The sequence below is a fragment of the Eretmochelys imbricata genome, chromosome 13 (genome assembly GCF_965152235.1).
Source record: "Eretmochelys imbricata isolate rEreImb1 chromosome 13, rEreImb1.hap1, whole genome shotgun sequence".
In the NCBI taxonomy this organism is placed as follows: domain Eukaryota; kingdom Metazoa; phylum Chordata; order Testudines; family Cheloniidae; genus Eretmochelys; species Eretmochelys imbricata.
Window position 1 is genome coordinate 14105091 of NC_135584.1, and position 18432 is coordinate 14123522.

An 18432-nucleotide genomic window follows, 5' to 3' on the forward strand; every position below is an offset into this window, starting at 1 on the left:
GGGTCCCTAAATGGACTTTTTGTGAGCTATCCCATATTTTTATATTAAACCCTGGAAGTTCTTGAGATAATTCCCATGTTAACTGTTACCATGTGCCATCACAGCAGTCAACTAAAACTTGTGACAGTGACATGGAATAAATCTTCAATTTGATGCAAAGTGAAATCCAATTTTTGTTTGTTGATTAGATGTTTGTCACCTCAAACATAATGGCAATAAAATTACATGTCAGCAAGTTTTAGCCAGTGCTGATGACTAAATGCAAGGCTGATGTGAAAGCCTTTCATTGGTGTCAACAATAAAAACCAATATTTTAAATATGTATGACTACGTTACCATCTCTTGTCTGAAAAAGGAAAATATATGAAGCTCAAAATAGCTGTCAGAATACTAAGTGTGACTCAAGTGCCATTTAGCAGCACATGATGGGCAAGTGATATATATGGGTGCTAAGCATATAACACGTAACAGATGCATAAACTCAATGCATCATTTGAAATGATGGTGGACACCACACTAGCAAGGACCATGTATATACACCATATACAAACAACAGGCTGTTTTTCTGGACCTTATAAGACAGACACTGAAGGGTTCATGCACCATGAAACATTCAGGGTACACCCTGAGTGTTGTGTAGGAGCAGTGCACACACTGCTCCTTCCAAGGACATGGACCATGGGAAGTCGCCCAGAGGACATGAACCGTGGGAAGCTTCCTTGGACTGGGCTCAAGGCCTGAGAGCAAGTACTGTAGTAGATAGCGGCTGGTAAATAAGAATATTAATCAAAGTCATATTATTTCCTTTGTTGTTTCCTTTTGCGGTTGGAGTATGTAATGCGCAGGGGGGAGAGAAATAAAAGAGAGGGTGGAAAGCTGACAGGCGGCAGCCCGTCGGCAGACCAGCCTGCTTGCTTGCTTAAAGCCTTGTTCTGTCTTGTATTTGAACCGCAACAAGACACCTTCACCCACTAGCCTCTACTACTGCAATGACTTGAGTTAAAACAAAGAGAACCCCTCTATGCAGTTTGTATCGATGAAATTGTGGCTATACTTGTGCATTGTGTAACCCCTTGCTATTTGCTTTTCAAAGCAAATAAAAAATAGGATTTGGTTTTCCATATAACTCTATATGCCCAATGTATCACAAAACACTTTGCATTTACAATGTAATACTTTTGTTTTATTTATTTATTTATTGCAGCAGTAACAGCATTCTGGGATGTCTTCACAGGAGTCTTGTAAGCAAGTAATTCTTCCATTCAGCTCAGCACTGATAAGGCCTTAACTGGAGTTCCGTGTCCAGTTCTGGGCACCACACAGCAGGAAAGATGTGGACTAATTGGAGAAAGTCCAGAGAAGAGCAACAAAAATGATTAAAGATCTAGAAAAGATGACCTATGAAGAAAGTTTGAAAAAATTGTGTTTGTTTAGTCTGGAGAAGAGAAGACTGGGTGGGGGGGGGGGCACTTGATAACAGTCTTCAAGTATGTAAAAGGTTGTTCTAAAGAGGAGAGTGATATTTTGTTCTCCTTGACCACTGAGGACAAGAAGTAATGGGCTTAAATTGCAGCAAAGGAGATTTAGGTTAGACATTAGAAAAAAGTTGCTAACTGTAAGCGTGGTTAAGCACTGGAACAAATTACTTAGGGAGGTAGTGGAATTTCTGTCATCAAAGGTTTTTAAGAACAGGTTAGACAAACATCTGTCAGGGATGGTCTAGAGATCATATTGAGTCCTGCCTCAGTGCAGGGAACTGGACTAGATACCCTAGCTAGGTTTTTCCAGTCTTACATTTCTATGATTTACAATACTGAGCTGGCAAAGCAGTGGCTCTATAGGCAAATGTGGCAGTGAGCATGTTCAGAAGCCATATACTGGGTGTTAATAAAGGATTTTCATGACTTCATTAGCTCAGTAGATGGCATATGACTGAGTTGTGGGGAAGCAAAACTGGGGAAGTTCTAGTAAGAATCAGTGCAGCAGAAAAAATCTGTAATAGCAATGTTACAATAAAAATTACTACTCTACTTCTGTTATCTGCCTTTATTTTGCTAATGCACACAGTCAAACCCACAGCTGGAAATGGGTGGATAGTAGGAGGAAGAAGATCACTGACTTTAGCTACAGTCAAACTTAGTGAATATATAAACCATCTAATTCTTGATACGGGCAGTTTTGCTACCACCTTTCCTGAAGTCGAAGCCCATTACTGTCATAAAATGTTCTATCCAGGTCAAAACTTAAGACTTCTACTGGTAATTTTAGTTCACTCTCACTACGTCTATTGTTTTCTTTTCTAATATGATAGGTCTTGAAGTTCGACCACCCCACACACTGACCTGCCCCATACACCTCCAAAGGTAGTCTGTAATACATAGGGAGCAGTTGGGGGGAAGAGTGTTGTGTTGGAGGAGCATGTGTGTGTCCATGGAAAGACCCCAGACGCTATTGCGCAATGACCATTTGGTTAACAAATAGGCACGTCCGTATATTTTCAGAAGTAATTATAGATACAGGACAAGGCAGTTGGTAGTGAACAGGGTGTTGCTCCATCTTGCCACTTGATCATGTGTGTATAACCTGTGTCTCCATTTTTCAGTCAGTGAGAGACCTGGACCTCTATTTGTATTTCATAAATGACCGTTCCTTTCTTGTTTATTGTTTGGAAAATGATGGCCATTGCATTGCCAGACCAGACATGGTTCTGACTTAAAGTACAAAGAAGGTTTGAAACACTTTCTGCTCAGTGCTAAAAACCTTGAGATGGCTTCTACAGGGAATTTCAACATAACTGTTTACAGGAAGAGCACAGGAAATGCTGAGCTTTTCAGTCAGTGACTGAAATCACCAAAGCTTTCACCAAAGGTATTTAGTATAAAAACTACCCTGAACATCACAGATATACTTACTGCTCTTCCTTCCATCATAAAGTGCAATAACTACTCTTTGTCCTGGTTAGCAGTGCCATGCTTGCTCATTCATGAACACTTTAGAAGGACTACAATGGTGTGGATTCCTAAACTGCTGTTTGCTTCACAACATATATGATAAAGAGCAACTTTTTAATCTCCCACTGGATGTTTTTTTCTCTGTAATCTGTTTAAGAGCACAGAAGTGTTTAATATTTGTGCTGGGAGACATTTGCAAAAGATAAATCCAAAGCCTTTGTAGACAAACTTTTAATAATGTTATTAAGCAATACAGAGTAAGGAAACATGGACTCACAACTGAAATGAAACCAAATATTTTATTAGTTTCCCTGAAGTGCTAATAAAGCAGTCTCGTGTATTATCTCCCACTAGCCCACACCAGCACCTTTGCATGCTGAGGTTAATAATCTTTATTCTGGGGTTGACTTATTGGTCTAGTGTTTCCAGAGGCAATCAGCTTTTACGGTTGGATGTTATAAAAAGATCACAGTCAATTACTGGCTTTTACTCCCAAACAACATCTTCATTCATACATCTACCTATCAATATGTCTAAGAGACAATAGCCATTTCAGATGTAAATGTAATCAATAAAAATATTAAAAATAGCATTAAAAATAGTCCCTTTATTTATTTATTCTTTATTTGTAAAGCAGCATAGATCCCATATGCACTGTTCTATTAGCTGCAGTTCAGGCCAAGACAATGATCAAACACTAAAGGTGCTAATGGATTTCTGTATTGCACGTAAATGTACTTGGAGGAAAACTACCAAAAACAGAAACATAAAGATCCTTGGAACAGCAGTCAGCTCTTTGGCCCCCTACCCCATGTGCTTCATTGCACCAATGGTGACCCCGGGGGTGGGGGGGCGCAAAGAGTTACATGAACCTCCCCAAAATGCCAGAGGGAAGAGGACAAGGCTAGCAGCTGGGGAGATGAAGGGGTAGGGCCAGAACTCTTGGTGAATACTATCTGGTCCTGGTGACTTATTACTGTTTAGTTTAACAATTTGTCCCAAAACCTCCTCTAATGACACCTCCACTCTGGGACAGTTCCTTAGATCGGTCACCTAAAAAGAATGGCTCAGGTTTGGGAATCTTCCTCACATCCGCAACCGTGAAGACCGATGCAAGAAATTCATTTAGTTTCTCTGCAATGGCCTGATCGTCCTTGAGTGTTCCTTTAGCATCTCAGTCGTCCAGTGGCCCCCCTGGTTGTTTAGCAGGCTTCCTACTTCTGATGTACTTTAAAAAAAATTGCTATTACTTTTTGAGTCTTTGGCTAGCTGTTCTTCAAATTCGTTTTTGGCCTTCCTAATTATATTTTTCACTTCATTTGCCAGAGTTTATGTTCTTTCTATTTTCCTCATTAGGATTTAACTTTCACTTTTTAAGGATGCCTTTTTGCCTTTCACTGCTTCTTTTACTTTGTTGTTCTCTTACTGTGTTTTTTAATTTGGGGTATTCATTCAAGTTGAGCCTCTATTATGATGTCTTTAAAAAGTTTCCATACAGCTTGCAGGGATTTCACTTTTGGCGCTGTGCCTTTTAATTTCTGTTTAACTAACCTCCTAATTTTTGTGTAGTTCCCCTTTCTGAAATTAAATGCTACAGTGTTGGGCTGCTGTGGTGTTTTCCCAGCAACAGGGATGTTAAATTTAATTATATTGTGGTCACTATTACCAAGCAGTCCAGCTATATTCACCTCTTGGACCACAAACTGTGCTCCACTTAGGCTAAATCAAGAATTGCCTCTCCTCTTGTGGGTTCCAAGTCTAGCTGCTCCAAGAAGCAGTAATTTAAGGTGTCAAGAAACTTTCTCTGCATCCCTACCTGAAGTGATATGTACCCAGTCAGTATGGTGATAGTTGAAATCCCCCATTATTATTGAGCTTTTTATTTTAATAGCCTCTCTAATCTCCTTGAGTATTTAACAGTCACTATCACCATCCTGGTCAGGTGGTCTGTAATACATCCCTACTGCTATATTCTTATTATTCAAGCATGGAATTACTATCCATAGAGATTCTATGGTACAGTTTGGTTCATTTAAGATTTTTACTTCATTTGATTCTATGCTTTCTTTCATGTACAGTGCCACTCCCCCACCAGCATGACCTGTTCTGTCCTTCTGATATATTTTGTACCCTGGTATTACTGTGTCCCACTGATTATCCTCATTCCACCACGTTTCATCCACGCATTGAGACCCGGCAGTTCTGCCTGTCTAACTGCCCTGCGCATGGAACTGGAAGCATTTCAGAGAATTCTACCATGGAGGTCCTGGACTTCAATCTCTTACCTAGCAGCCTAAATTTGTCCTCCAGGACCACTCTCCTATCCTTCCTATGTCATTGGTACCTACATGTACCACGACCATCAGCTCCTCCCCAGCACTACACATAAGTCTATCTAGATGTCTTGACCGATCCGCAACCTTCGCACCAGGCAGGCAAGTCACCATGTGGTTCTCCCAGTCCTTGCAAACCCAGCTATCTATGTTTTTAATGATCAAATCACCCATTACTAATACCTGTCTCTTCCTAATAACTGGAGTTCCCTCCCCTGGAGAGGCATCCTCAGTGTGAGAGGATACCACAACATCATCTGGCAGGAGGGTCCCAACTATGGGTTTGTTTCCCTCTGCTCCAGTTGGATGTTCTCCTTCCCTGAGGCTTTCATCTTCCACAGCAACACAGAGGCTGTCAGACAAGGGGTGGGACCATTCTACTGTGTCCCGGAAAGTCTCATCTATGTAGCTCGCTCTCTCCCTTTGCTCCTCCAGCTCAGCCACTCTGGCCTCCAAAGCCCGTACACGGTCTCTGGGGGCCAGGAGCTCCTTGCACTGAATGCACATATACACCACCTGCCCATAGGGCAGGTAATCATACATGCTGCATTGGGTGCAATAAACTGGGTAGCCTCCATTCTGTTGCTGGACTTCTGCCTGCATTCTCTTTTTACTCCTGCAGCTGGTTCCTTTGTTGTTGTGTTGTTTTTATCAGGGGGTGTTTTTTAGCTTAAGTTTAAAGAAGTTTAAGGAATGATAAGTGTATGTAGCCCCCCCTCTGCCCCACATACACACACACACCCCTGAAAAGTCCCTCACAAAACTCCCATTAGCTGCTCCTGTTCGCTAGCTCCTGAAGAGCGCATTCCTGGGGCATTGGAGCAGAGCCCCCCCACCCCACCGCACCAGGTAACATGGGATGGGAAGGGGATAGGGAGAGCATGGGGCACCCGGGCTGGGGGTAGGGACAAGTCACATGGGGGGGTCATGTGGGGAGCTGGGTGGGAAGGAGTCACATGAGGCGGTCACGTGGGGAGATCACATGCCCCCCTTTAGCTGGTGCACCCTTTGTGTCCCTCCCACAAGTCACCTCTGCTTGTGAAGATATTAGAAAGGAGACAGAAAGCTGACCGCCTAATGGGACAACTGGGGACTCCTTACAGATAAGAAAATCCCAAGACAGTGCAAAACTGGTTTAGCCAATTCTATGCCATCTAATCCCACCACTTCTCCAGGTTGGGGGATTACCAGGGATAGTAAAGGACATCACCAGCGTGATCAGAACACTAGTTATCCCTAGATGGTGGTATGGTCCCTACAGTTTCTTGGGGAGGAAGGATGCAACAGTGACTAGGGCAGTAATTTAGGCGTTGAAGACCTGGCTTCAGTTCCCTCTTCTACCACAGACTTCCTTCAGTGAGCCTGGGAAAGTTATAGTCTCTCTCTACTTCAGTTCCTCATTTGTAAAATGGGGTAATTAATAGTATTGCCATACTTCACAGGGGAGTTGTGAGGATAAATACATTAAAACAAAAATTGTGAGGGGCTTAGATATCGTGGTGAGGGGCATCATATAAATACTTAATTTAGACAGATAGGGAACTGTTACTGCAGACATTATTTAGAATGGCCCTTAAATTGCTCTAAAATATATCAGAGACCAAATCTGCCAGGATCAGGGAAGCAGAAAGAATTGCTTAGAGACGTTTCACCGAGGTCCAAACAAAGGACATCTTGGCCAAACCTAGGAATCAGTCCTATTTTTTCTAATATTTTCAGTATATTAATTTGGCCACTCAGTAAATTTACCAGGGGCTGTAAAGAGGACAGTAGGTAATTTCTGTCTATGTTTTCTGTTGTTCATGAGAGATAAATATAGGTAATAGTAAATACCTTAATTCACTACTCTAATTGCCCACACAAATCTCATAGGAACCCATAGTGACCGGGCAATTTTAGTACATGCAAGAATTTCCCTGTGTAAAAGGAATTAGTCCTCAGACCGTCTGAGGTGCAGCATGGGCCACCAGTGGGCTGCTCCTGCCCTACTCAGGAATAATGCCTTTAGTCAGTGCTCCTTATGGGGTGCATCTCCTCCCCAAAACAGTATGACCTTAACTGAGCCTTTAGCTTCTTCATTTGTTGCTGACACTTCCCAATCATTCATGCCTGTATTTTATTTTTGCAGTGCACTGTGTGCAGCCTGAGCAGGTACTAACATTTAATTGCAGAAATCTTGAATTTTTCATTATGACTCATGCAATCAATACAGACTCAGACCTCCCTGTAAAAAAATTCACCCAGGCCCTATGATGTCTATGTAAATCCAAGTGTTTTCTTTCATGAATCAGAATCACATTATCAGAATAATCTCTGAGTCATGCAAACTAAACTACTAAAAAAATCTGTCGATCTTCTAGAAAATGATTCAGTCCTCTTCGTGCTCTTTGAAGAGACAGTTAATACAGCAAGACCATTTACACATTACTTGTGCAGTTTTTACCAATTATCATTAACCATATTTGATGATAGAATATAACAAGTACTTTATTTTGTCATCCAAAAGTTACGGAATGGATGTGCAGCTGGACCTGATGGCATCCCACCCAAGGGGTTCAAAGGTGCCTTAGAATCAGGAAGAATCAGCCTGTATCAACTATTCTTATAAGTTTGAGCATAAGGCAAAGTACCAGCAGAAACAAAAGACAGCATCAGTGTCTCTGAACAAGGTGAAAGGATCTCACATCAAGTGTGGCTAATACAGGATAATCTCATTGTTATAGGTCTCTGGAAATATATCTTTTCCCATGTTAGACTTGGAAGGCTGCAGCAATTACTTAACAGACTTTGTCAACCACAGCAATCATGTTTCACTGTCAGGCAGTCAATAATGGATGCTATCCTTACAACTCTGGCTTCTGTTCTGAGCTGCATCGAGAATTTAACTGCCTGCTTCACGTAGCACATATTGACATCAAAGCAACTTTTGATTTGGTCAAGAGGCCAACACTTTGGCTCACACTGAAGCAATTGGTGTTTCAGATGTTCTGCTAAATCTGATGCACAATCTTCATACTGGTACCAGTCCAAGAGTGCGCAATGTTTCACAGCTTTCACCATGTTTCTACACAACCTCAGTCATGCAGCAGGGATGCATTCTCACCCCAGCACCATTCTGTCAAGCTATCAGCTGGATATTAAGACTTGCCGCTCCAGGTTGGTCAAAAAGCATTTACTGACCAAGACTATGCTGATGCCTTGCTTTTGAAGATGTCAGAAGATTTCAGCCCCTCCAAGGTCTTCAAGACTCCACCCACACGATGGGGTTGAATGTCTCATAGAAGACCAATGTCCAGAACCTTGGAGCTGGGCCACCAAAAACCCCTGGTCAGATGGGATGGAGTATTGTGGAGAGCACTGAAAAGTTCATCTACCTAGGCTGCAAGCAGAGTTCAAATGATCATGTCAGATCAAACTTTCTTCAATTAATAGGTTCTGCTGCCTCCTGCATGAAGTCCATGTCGGGTTTATGGACCATCCTTGTACTGAGACAAAGTTCAGGATCTATCAAACCTGTGTACTACCTGTACTCCTATACGGGTCAGAAACCTGGACCCTCTTACAGGCTGACTTGGAGCAGTTAGAGGCATTCCATGTGCACTGTCAACACCAAATCTTGAGCATAAAATGGTTTGACTTCATGCAAAATGTCAGCATCTCACAAAGATCTGGCCTTCCTTCAACTCTTAACCAAATTCAAAGGCAGGATTGCAAGCACACCAGACTTTCAAACTCTCCATCGACACATGAAGGGAAACATGCACTGACACTGCCTGGTGTCACTCACAGGGCTGTCTAAGAGCTTCATGGATTCACAGGATTGAGCCAGATCTGGGAACTTCACTACATGATGCCTGGTGCAATGCCATCAACCATGGTCACTCTGGCTGATGCAAAGGTCCTTAATAGACTATGCATGTTTGAGGATGATTTTTTCCATCAACAAACAGTTGCTCAATTAAGATTAAGAGAATATTCCACCCCAATCCATTTATGATATTGATTTTCTTCTAAAACTTGTAATTATATTTTATTATTACTGGCTATTTTTATGGCCCATATGTTCAAATACACACAAGTGTTATTACATTTCTAAAGTGCATGTGCAATTATTAATTTTCACATACAAATTAAACATGCAATTGCCTCTACGCTATAAAGAGTTATATGGGTGAATGTCTCATAACAAAAGCTGTTAAACTGAAACATGTTCCCATAAAACTCTGCAATGATACAGGGATACAACTGTATGTTATCTTACAGTTTTATACTGTTGCCCATCACCATAGTATTTAAGCTTCTTCCATGTAAAACATACGAACAATAGCAAAGTCTCTTTTGGACTGGGTATTCTGGAGATGATTCAGTGAAAGATCTGAACAGGTTTCACATCTGGCACTATAGCTAAGCTAGAAGGTTTACACAGAAGCACAGATCAACCATTCCAGCTCCTTGCAAATAAAGGATTGCAACCTAGTATATATTTTAGAGATTTATCCAGGTTAGTTTGAAAAGCTGACAAGTTATCTTTAAAGCCAAAACTTGACAGATGATAGGAGCCTATACTGACCACAAGGAGTTTGGAAATGCTGAGCTAAAGTACTTGAGATACAGTGAAAATGTCAGTGGTTACAAGATATCATGAGATTTTAACCCCCCTTTGCATCATTCATTGAACTGGATTGACCTTTCATTGTCTGCTGCTCAGCTACCTTCCCTAGGGCAACTGCAGAAACAAAAAGAAAAGCAACCTCCATTGACATCATGACTAACACTAAGATTTTGTCATGGATATTTTTGGTAAAAGTCACAGACAGGACACGGGCAATAAAGAAAAATTCACAAAAGCCTGTGACCTGTCCCTGACTTTTACTAAAAATATCCATGACAAAATGAGGAGCTGGGCAGCTGAGGGGTGGGTGAGCACTCTGGGGGCCCTCACCACCTGTGGGGGTTTGGTGCTCCTGGGTCCCCCTCCACCCACGGCTTGGAGCTGCAGGGGTCCCCCTGCCTCCCCGCGACCGCTACCTCACAGCTCCCTGTTACTGCGGGAAGCAGCAGGGCTGAAGTTATGGGGGTCTTTTGAAGTCATGGATTCCATAACAAAATCGTAGCCTTAATCATGACATGCAGAACTAAAACAATATGGTAAGTACATGGAAATAGTATTAATACTGAGCCAGAGCTGGACAGCTAGTTCAATCAGCCAAGAACTAGAAGTCTACCCCACTAAACATAACATGCACAGAAAGCCCTAAGATTAAAATACTCCTTAGCATTTATACAGTACTTTTTATTGGCAAAATGTTTACAAATGTGATTCACTTGACCACCCAGAGAATGACAGTAAACAATTTGCATTCTGACAAGGATACTGAATAATGAATATTGTCAAGTGTAGCTAAATGATTCATGACATGAGCAAAAGTACACGGAGGAGCTGGGCTTTCTAAGGGAGCATGGTGGTGGTTTATATTCATATTATCTGAACAAGACAACTCTGAGGCAAACATTATTACAGATAAGAGAAATTTCACATCTACATAAAACTTACAAGATGAGGAGTTAGTTAGAATATATGCCAGCTGAAAGCCAATTACATATATACACACGAGAGGAAGAAAGATATTAAACAGACAAATAAGGGTCTAGCAAATGTTTCCAAGAAATCACTAAAGCTCTGTATTCATTTCTATACTGGCAATTTAAAAAAAAAAAGAAGATCTCCCACATATTTTATTTTATACAAACTTAAATCAAGCTGTGGGCAGGGGAAGTATAAAAAACTCAGCCTGATTTGAAAAAAAAGTTAGATGCATAATTGCCTGACTGATTTGCAAGCACGATTACCCACACTGCATGAGCAAATTGGGCAATTGTGCGTGCAGACAGATAGTTAGATTTATGGCAGCTCATTTTCAGATTCACAGTGATGCAGAGCATACACTTTACATACAAAATAACATCATACCCAGATCTTCAAGCTACATGGAAATCAACTGAACTTCACAAGGCTTGAAGCAGGTTTTCTTTCCCTTTAATTGGCCTCAAATATTCCAACATCATGCTAAACTGGCAAGTAAGTCATCGGTAAAAGACGATGCAGTACACAACATTAATTAAAGCACCACCTAGCACAGAAGTTGAGCTCAGTAATCCCTAAAGCATGCAGAAAATAACTTCTGCGCCCACAAGCATGCTGTGATTTTTTTATTCTAAGGGCTCGAGCAACAACACAGCTACAAAGAGAAACTAATTGGGCTACTGCCATTCTATTAGGACCTTGCAGAATATTAGGAAAATTGTGGCAACACTCTTGGGTATACAAAGATGTTTCTGGGCTTCATCTGTTAGAGATGTGGAAGGTTATCATCACCTCCAGACAGTTACAGCATTAGGGTCTCTACAGTTCTTCAAAACTTTCATTGGTATTAAATATTTGACCCTTATTAGTTGCAGTTCTCATTTTTGAATGAGCCATCCCCACAGAAAGGCTACTAACCTGGAAACCACACTATCATAATGACAGGTTTCAGAGTAGCAGCCGTGTTAGTCTGTATTCGCAAAAAGAAAAGGAGTACTTGTGGCACCTTCGAGACTAACAAATTTATTTGAGCATAAGCTTATGCTCAAATAAATTTGTTAATCTCGAAGGTGCCACAAGTACTCCTTTTCTTTTTACTATCATAATGGTTATTGCTTAAATACCCAAAGCCTGCAGGCTTTAGTACATTTCTGACTGCAGAGGCTGCGCACAGGTCAGGGCTGTGCAAAGAAAAGATCTTCACACTGGCAAATAGAGCTCATGACAGTGTCAACACCACAGCTAAAGTTTTATTTTAATAAATTAACCTAAAGGCATTGTTCTGTGTCTTACTGTGAAGAAGGATTTTTGGCACTTCAATGCCATCTGCTGGATAGTTATCATTATGGTCCAAACTCCATGACTAATGAAATCAAGCTCTCATTCTTTCCAGTGGGGAATACCATGTAGCTTTAGAGATGTAAAGACAAATTTATTTGAAACACCTGCTTAAAAAGTCCAGTTGCTTTGTGTCTCTGTTCATAAAAGGAACTCCGTACACTAGCATTTCCTTTATCTGCAACCTTGCTCTGTTCAGCTCTCAAACTGCAGTATGTGTTGGATAGTAGCTTTATTTGTATACTGCAGATGCATCTATTTGTCAAATCCTTATTGTGATATACTGCCTTGCTTTACAATTATAAGAACCTTAAACACTACATTACAATCAACTTGAACAAAATTCCAGATTTTAAAGATTAACAACTTAACTCTTTACCGTTTGGATATAATACTCCAATTCTCAGTTAACACTATGCTAGCGAGATATTGCTGAAGTACATTGAACAAGGAGTCCAATATTTATGTTTATGAGTAGTACTTAAGTCTAGGGAAACAGAAGCAATTTTTTTTTCACTTTCGGGTAGCTAGGAACAGAGCTGTACTATGCAACTGGGATACTCATTTTATAAAAACACACCCATCCAATGCTCCAGCCAACTGAAGTCTCTCTGCTTCCCCTGGACACCTCAGAAACCAGAGCTCTCTTACACTTCCTGCCTGGAGTACACAAAGGTTATGCAATATAACCTGGAGTTCAGTAAATCTAGGACTTTAAAGACTCCTGACTGTAGAGTTCATCCTCTCATTACAATGCTCATCTTGTAGTACCATCATGGTTTAAACACTCCACCGGCTTACTTAAGTGCCTTAGAAGAGACACTGTCAAAGCATTATAGCAAGAAAGAGGTGAGCTGAAATAACAAGGGCCCAACTAACAGTGCAACTAACTCTTGTGATTTTATTGTAAGTTTTGCATATTTTGGCAAGTTTGGCAAGCCCAGCTCCAGGAAATATGGCCCCAATCAAAAGATATGCAGTCACATGGTATGCCTCTAAGTCCCTACGGCAGCCGTTTAGGCCTCACTGACACTTTCAAAACCACTGCTCAGCTGTTGCCTAACCCCACAGGTGCCTAGGAATGTAGGCACTTACGTTTCCACTGGCCAGAATTTGTAAAGCCACCCCACAGCTAATGAGCTACTTTGAGCCCTAGCTCAAGCTGAAGCCCCAAAAGTCCAGAAGATTCTCAAACTAGGTGGGAGAACATCTATCTCACAGCAGAACACAATCCTGAAGGTGCATTCTGAGCATGCCGAAGACATGATACCTGTCAGATGCTGCAGGAAGAGGGCTGGAGGCAGGCCACCAACAGGTGGGGGAGCAGCACAGCACCACATGAGAGACCCAGGAGCGGAAGGAAACATAGGCTGAGTGTTAGAGATGTCAATTGTGATCAAGAGACAAACTGTTTCAGTTGCTAGAAAATGGGTTACTGAAGCTGCCTAGGTGCCTATGCCCCTTGACTTGCCATTTCATTTCTGGTTAGTTTAGGAGGGTCTGTGCTGAGTTTGCCGGCTTCTGACGATCTCTCAGGAGGCTGGGCTTAAATCAGGGCTGAGGATTCCCCTAGGATGCAGGCCACCAGCTTTGAAGCTCTGGACGGATATGATTAGGTGAGACTCTCAGCTTTCTCTTTGTTTTTTATATTAAAGTAAGCTTCTAGTCCTCCAGGCTATAGAGAAAAGCTTGAAAACATGACTCAGTGTACCCTACGGGCTCAAACACCAGAATAAAGTTTTTAAGGTAAGCCATTATAATAAAAACTAGATATTTAGTCTAAACAAAATGAAAATTAGTTTCGAGATAGCATAAGTCTGAAAGCATTGGATGGGCTACGGTGATTTTGGCAACTAAAAACTTTCCTTAACCTCAGTTGCCTCATCTGTGAGGTGGGAATGATGATACTTAATTTTTTATGAAGTGCTTTGTGATCCTTGGATGAAAAGCAGCATGTCATGGATTAATAAACGATCGTATATTGTGCTTTTCATCAATAGACATCAAAGCAATTTACAAAGCAGGTAAGAGCATCATTAAACATAATCATACTAAAGTATTATAGAACAATTGTTAACCATTATTGTCAGTGAGGACAGATTAAGCCAATATATTTGACTGCAGAAATTTCAGATTTTTAGCATTTCACACACTCTGGATAGTAATTTCCACAAACAAAAACAAGGGAAAAGTATGATATTTGCTTGACTTTATTATTATTTTAATAAAGAGAACGTAAAGATCTCAGTCTTGATGTGCATCAGCAATACATGGAAGGCTATTGCTTTTCCTGAAACAAATAAATAATTGTAGGTAAGCAAAATAAGAAAGCTTTCATTATATAGGTAGAACTCATGACTGGAAAGCTATAAAACAATAAAGGAGTAGGATTTTTTAAAAAACATTATTGGAAAGAAGAGAAATGTCAAGAGTCACATTTAATAAACCAATACAAAAAACTACATCCTGTGTATTTCAAAAAAAAAATTAACTGTCATCAGCCTCAAGGTTTATATTGTTTCCAAATTTTGCATAAAGCTGAACCTTCAGGTCAGATAATACCCTCTGAATTGATTCCACTCGAGATTCTAACGCTTCAATTTCTCCTTGTAAGTTTTTCTGGAAGACAAAATATTGACTAATTAATACCAAAGCATGAGAAGCAAAGTTTCTCATTCATTTACCTATAGATTACATATGTCAAGCAAACTATATTCCAATTATTTAAGAGGATTCCTGGACTGGGAACAGGACAGAATTCAGAGTTTTCAGTTGCAAGTTCAAATCCACGGCAGTAGTGACCAGAAACAATTACTCTCCACTAGCTGTTCTCGGCCACACGTTAAGTTTGTTGGTGGCATCTCTTCAGTTACTAATAGAGAGGTAGATCTACATCAGAAAATACGAGTGCATGCTCAGCAAAAGCCAAAGACTGAATCATGGCCCAGCACCCTTGTATATAGTCCCATCACTCCTCCAGATCAGCATAATACACGCTGATGAGGCAGCAGGGGGAACAATTGCGCTGTTATCGCCCATGCAGCACTTCTTCTGTAGCTAACTTGGAGATTTCAGACTAGAGTCATTATTAATATTTAACCTGGTACTATGTCAAAGATATTCAGAAAAAGAAAGGTTCTAAGCGACAGATGAACAGCTCATGACCATCAGAACACCCATCCTAATGTAGAGCTCTCTGTAGCACTGAATATATCAAAGGGACTCTCCCACCCTCACAAACCTTTGCCTCCTCCAGCATCTCTTGTGTCTCATCTTGGGAATGACTGATAAAGACATCACCAATCTGATAGGGTATCAGTATGGAATCATCATCATCAAGCATCATCATGTCATCGCATGCATCCTCCAAATTCTGAAGTTGTTTCTGTGAAGTCAAAACACAGTCAAAAAACTGGTCACCTTATCCAACGTGATTTATGCATTAACATCTACTTTATAATCAAAGCTATTCTGATCTGTAGAGGCATAATCTGGAGGAGGATCAGCAGAACTGTCAGGTATACTTGGGAGAGACAAGGTAGGTGAGGTAATATATTTTATTGAACCAACTTCTGTTGGTGGAAGGGACAAGCTCTTGAGAGTCACAGAGCTCTTCTTCAGATCTGGGGCAGGTAAGGAAATACTTCTCTACAAACTGCACAATCAACTTGTGGAACTTGTTGCCATGGGATGTTGTGAAGGCCAAAAGTATAACTGTTCAAAAAAAGAAATAGATAAGTTTATGCAGGACTGGTCTATCAATGGCTATTAGCCAGATAGTCAGGGACATAACCCCATGCTCTGGATGCCCCTAATCCTTTGACTGTGAGAAGCTGGAACTAGATGACAGGGGATAGATCACTCCATTGCCCTGTTCTGTTCATTCCCTCTGAAGCATTGGGCATTGGCCACTGTCAGAAGACAGGATACTGGGCTACACAGACCTTTGGTCTGACCCAGTTATGGCCCTTCTTATGCCTGAGCTAAATACAAGCTGGGACAGATTGTTAAACATAAGGGGTTCACATATACTGCAGTAAGGCCACTTCAAATGAACTCAGCAATTGTGGATTAGGATTTCAACGGAGTAGCACCATCATAACTCTAGAGTAATGCTGTGGGGAGTCTGGCCCAGAAAGTTTAGCAAAAGGTCTGAATAATCCTTGATTAATCCCCAGACGCACACCTACAACCACCTTTTTCCCCATAAATGACAATTAAGGGGTTCTAAGCATTGCACAAGAAGAAGATATATTTATCTTGAATGTGTTAGTCATTTGTGCTTCTCGCAGCATTACTTGCTATACCTAATCACTTTTTCCATCTTCATTTCCTTTAGCTATTTTCAAACTGACTTTATAAACAGACTAGACTCCAAAAGCAAAGCCAGAACCAAAGTTCTTCTACTTATAGTGCCCTCCAGCCCCTACTACAGATTTGAACCCCAATTCTGAGCTGCATCAAATATAAGCTCAGTGCCCCTGATAACATGTCAGTAGATAGCAAAGGTACCTTTTTAACTTCTATTTCTTCTTTCAGCTCTGTGATCCTACTGGTATTTCTTGCAAATTTGTTAATTTTCTGTTGATCTTCAAAAGTAACATTGACATCTTCAGCAGCCTGCACAGGGGGGAGAGGTTACAGAGAAGATTGAATTGTTATATAATGTTTTTAGGGAGAATGAAGATGAAGTAATACTGCCAAGATTGTTAACTTTTAGGTAAAAAATGACAAACTTTATATTTCTCATAGTTTCTTTCCTAAGGACAGGTCTATACTAGAAAAGATTTGCCAGTACAGTTATGCCAGCAGATGCTCCTCCTCTGCATACAGCTTATATCGGCAAAAGAGTGATTCTACCAGTATAGCTTATACTCATTCCCCCAGTAGGATACTGACAAAAGAACTTTAATGCTGATTTAAGCGCATCTACACTCTTGAGAAACATCATTAAACTAAATTGCTCCCTCCCAATCATTTTTAGGCCAAGAGATTTCAGTGTAGACCTGACAGTAAAATAGTCAGTTACCTTTTAAACTGACCAGCACTGTGGAGAAAACATGAACGGGCACACGCAGGGACTAGGCCAAGGGACCCCCACCAAGCTGAAAAGCATTGGGGCGGGGGAGGGGCCATTCCTGCCTCTCCTGGGGCGGGGAAGCCAACAGGGAGCCCCAGCGCATACCAAGGGGTACCAGGGAAGTGCCCGTGGGAGCACACAACACACAGAGCAGCAGGAGGGGAGCGGGGGGAGGGATCAGTGCCGCCCCCCCAATGCCGGGGAAAGGATTGAGGCTCCCCTACAGACCTAGCACTCCCCGAGGACAGGGAGCGCCCAGCCCGAGGACAGGGCGGGCCACAGGGCGAGCCAGTGGTGCCTCCCGGGGCCGCTCAGGCAGCGCCAACCCCGCAGAGGAGGGGAGGGGAAGCCTGGGGGGAGGAGGCGCAGAGCAGGCCCCGGGCCCCTCAGACGAGGGAGGAGCAGAGCGGCGCCAGGGGGCCCCTCGGACGGGGGCGGGGAGGCGGCGCAGAGCCGGCCCCGCAGCCGGAGGGGAACGCAGAGCGGGAAGACGGACTCAAGGCTCTCCGAGGCAGGTCCCCCCCGCGCTCACCGCTTTCTTCATGGTGGCAGCCATGTTGGACTGAACTACTGGCCCATCTGCGGAGGGGGAGATCCCAGTTACCAGCTCCCTCGCCCCGGCCTAGGTCGGTCCCGGGTCAGCCGCGGTGACGCTCCTCGCTCACTCGGCCGCGCTCGCCGACCCCCATCCCGACCGAGCTGGGAAGACCTCAAATCAAATAACGTATGAACAAGAACCCCCACACTTGGTACTTTCCGCTTAAAGGCGCTGTCAGGGGGATACTTATCCGCCGACAGAATAGGGGGCCTTAGATGCCGGCCGTGGAAGTTGCCGCTAGGTGGCGCTACGAGCCAGCACATGGAAAGAGGGAGCCCAGGGTAGCGCAGGAGAGCTTTACAGTAGTGTTTCCCCCCCCCCGCAATGCGCCCATCCACACCTGGGGGAACCAGCCACAGTGACTCCCTCATTATTGGGGGGGGAGGGGGCGGTCACCCAATGCACTCCCCAGGCTTGGGGGAACCAGTGCTTCACCCTTCTCCATGTCCCCACTCAGCATTCCATTTATTATTATGAATATGGATCAATTACATTAATTACAGTCCCCTACATAAAATATTAATAAAGGCTGCTGGTGCCAACGGCCT

General features: G+C 42.3%; 1 protein-coding gene across 1 annotated transcript; it reads right to left on the reverse strand.

Moving 5' to 3' along the window:
* Positions 1-14398: 14398 nt before the first annotated feature.
* On the reverse strand, positions 14399-17941 carry PFDN4 (prefoldin subunit 4). Its single transcript, XM_077832395.1, has 4 exons — positions 17819-17941; positions 16719-16826; positions 15448-15591; positions 14399-14825 (listed from the first exon to the last, which is right to left on the reverse strand). Exons 1-4 carry the CDS (start codon positions 17840-17842, stop codon positions 14694-14696), a joined length of 408 nt encoding a protein of 135 aa, XP_077688521.1. The 5' UTR covers positions 17843-17941; the 3' UTR covers positions 14399-14693.
* Positions 17942-18432: the final 491 nt, after the last annotated feature.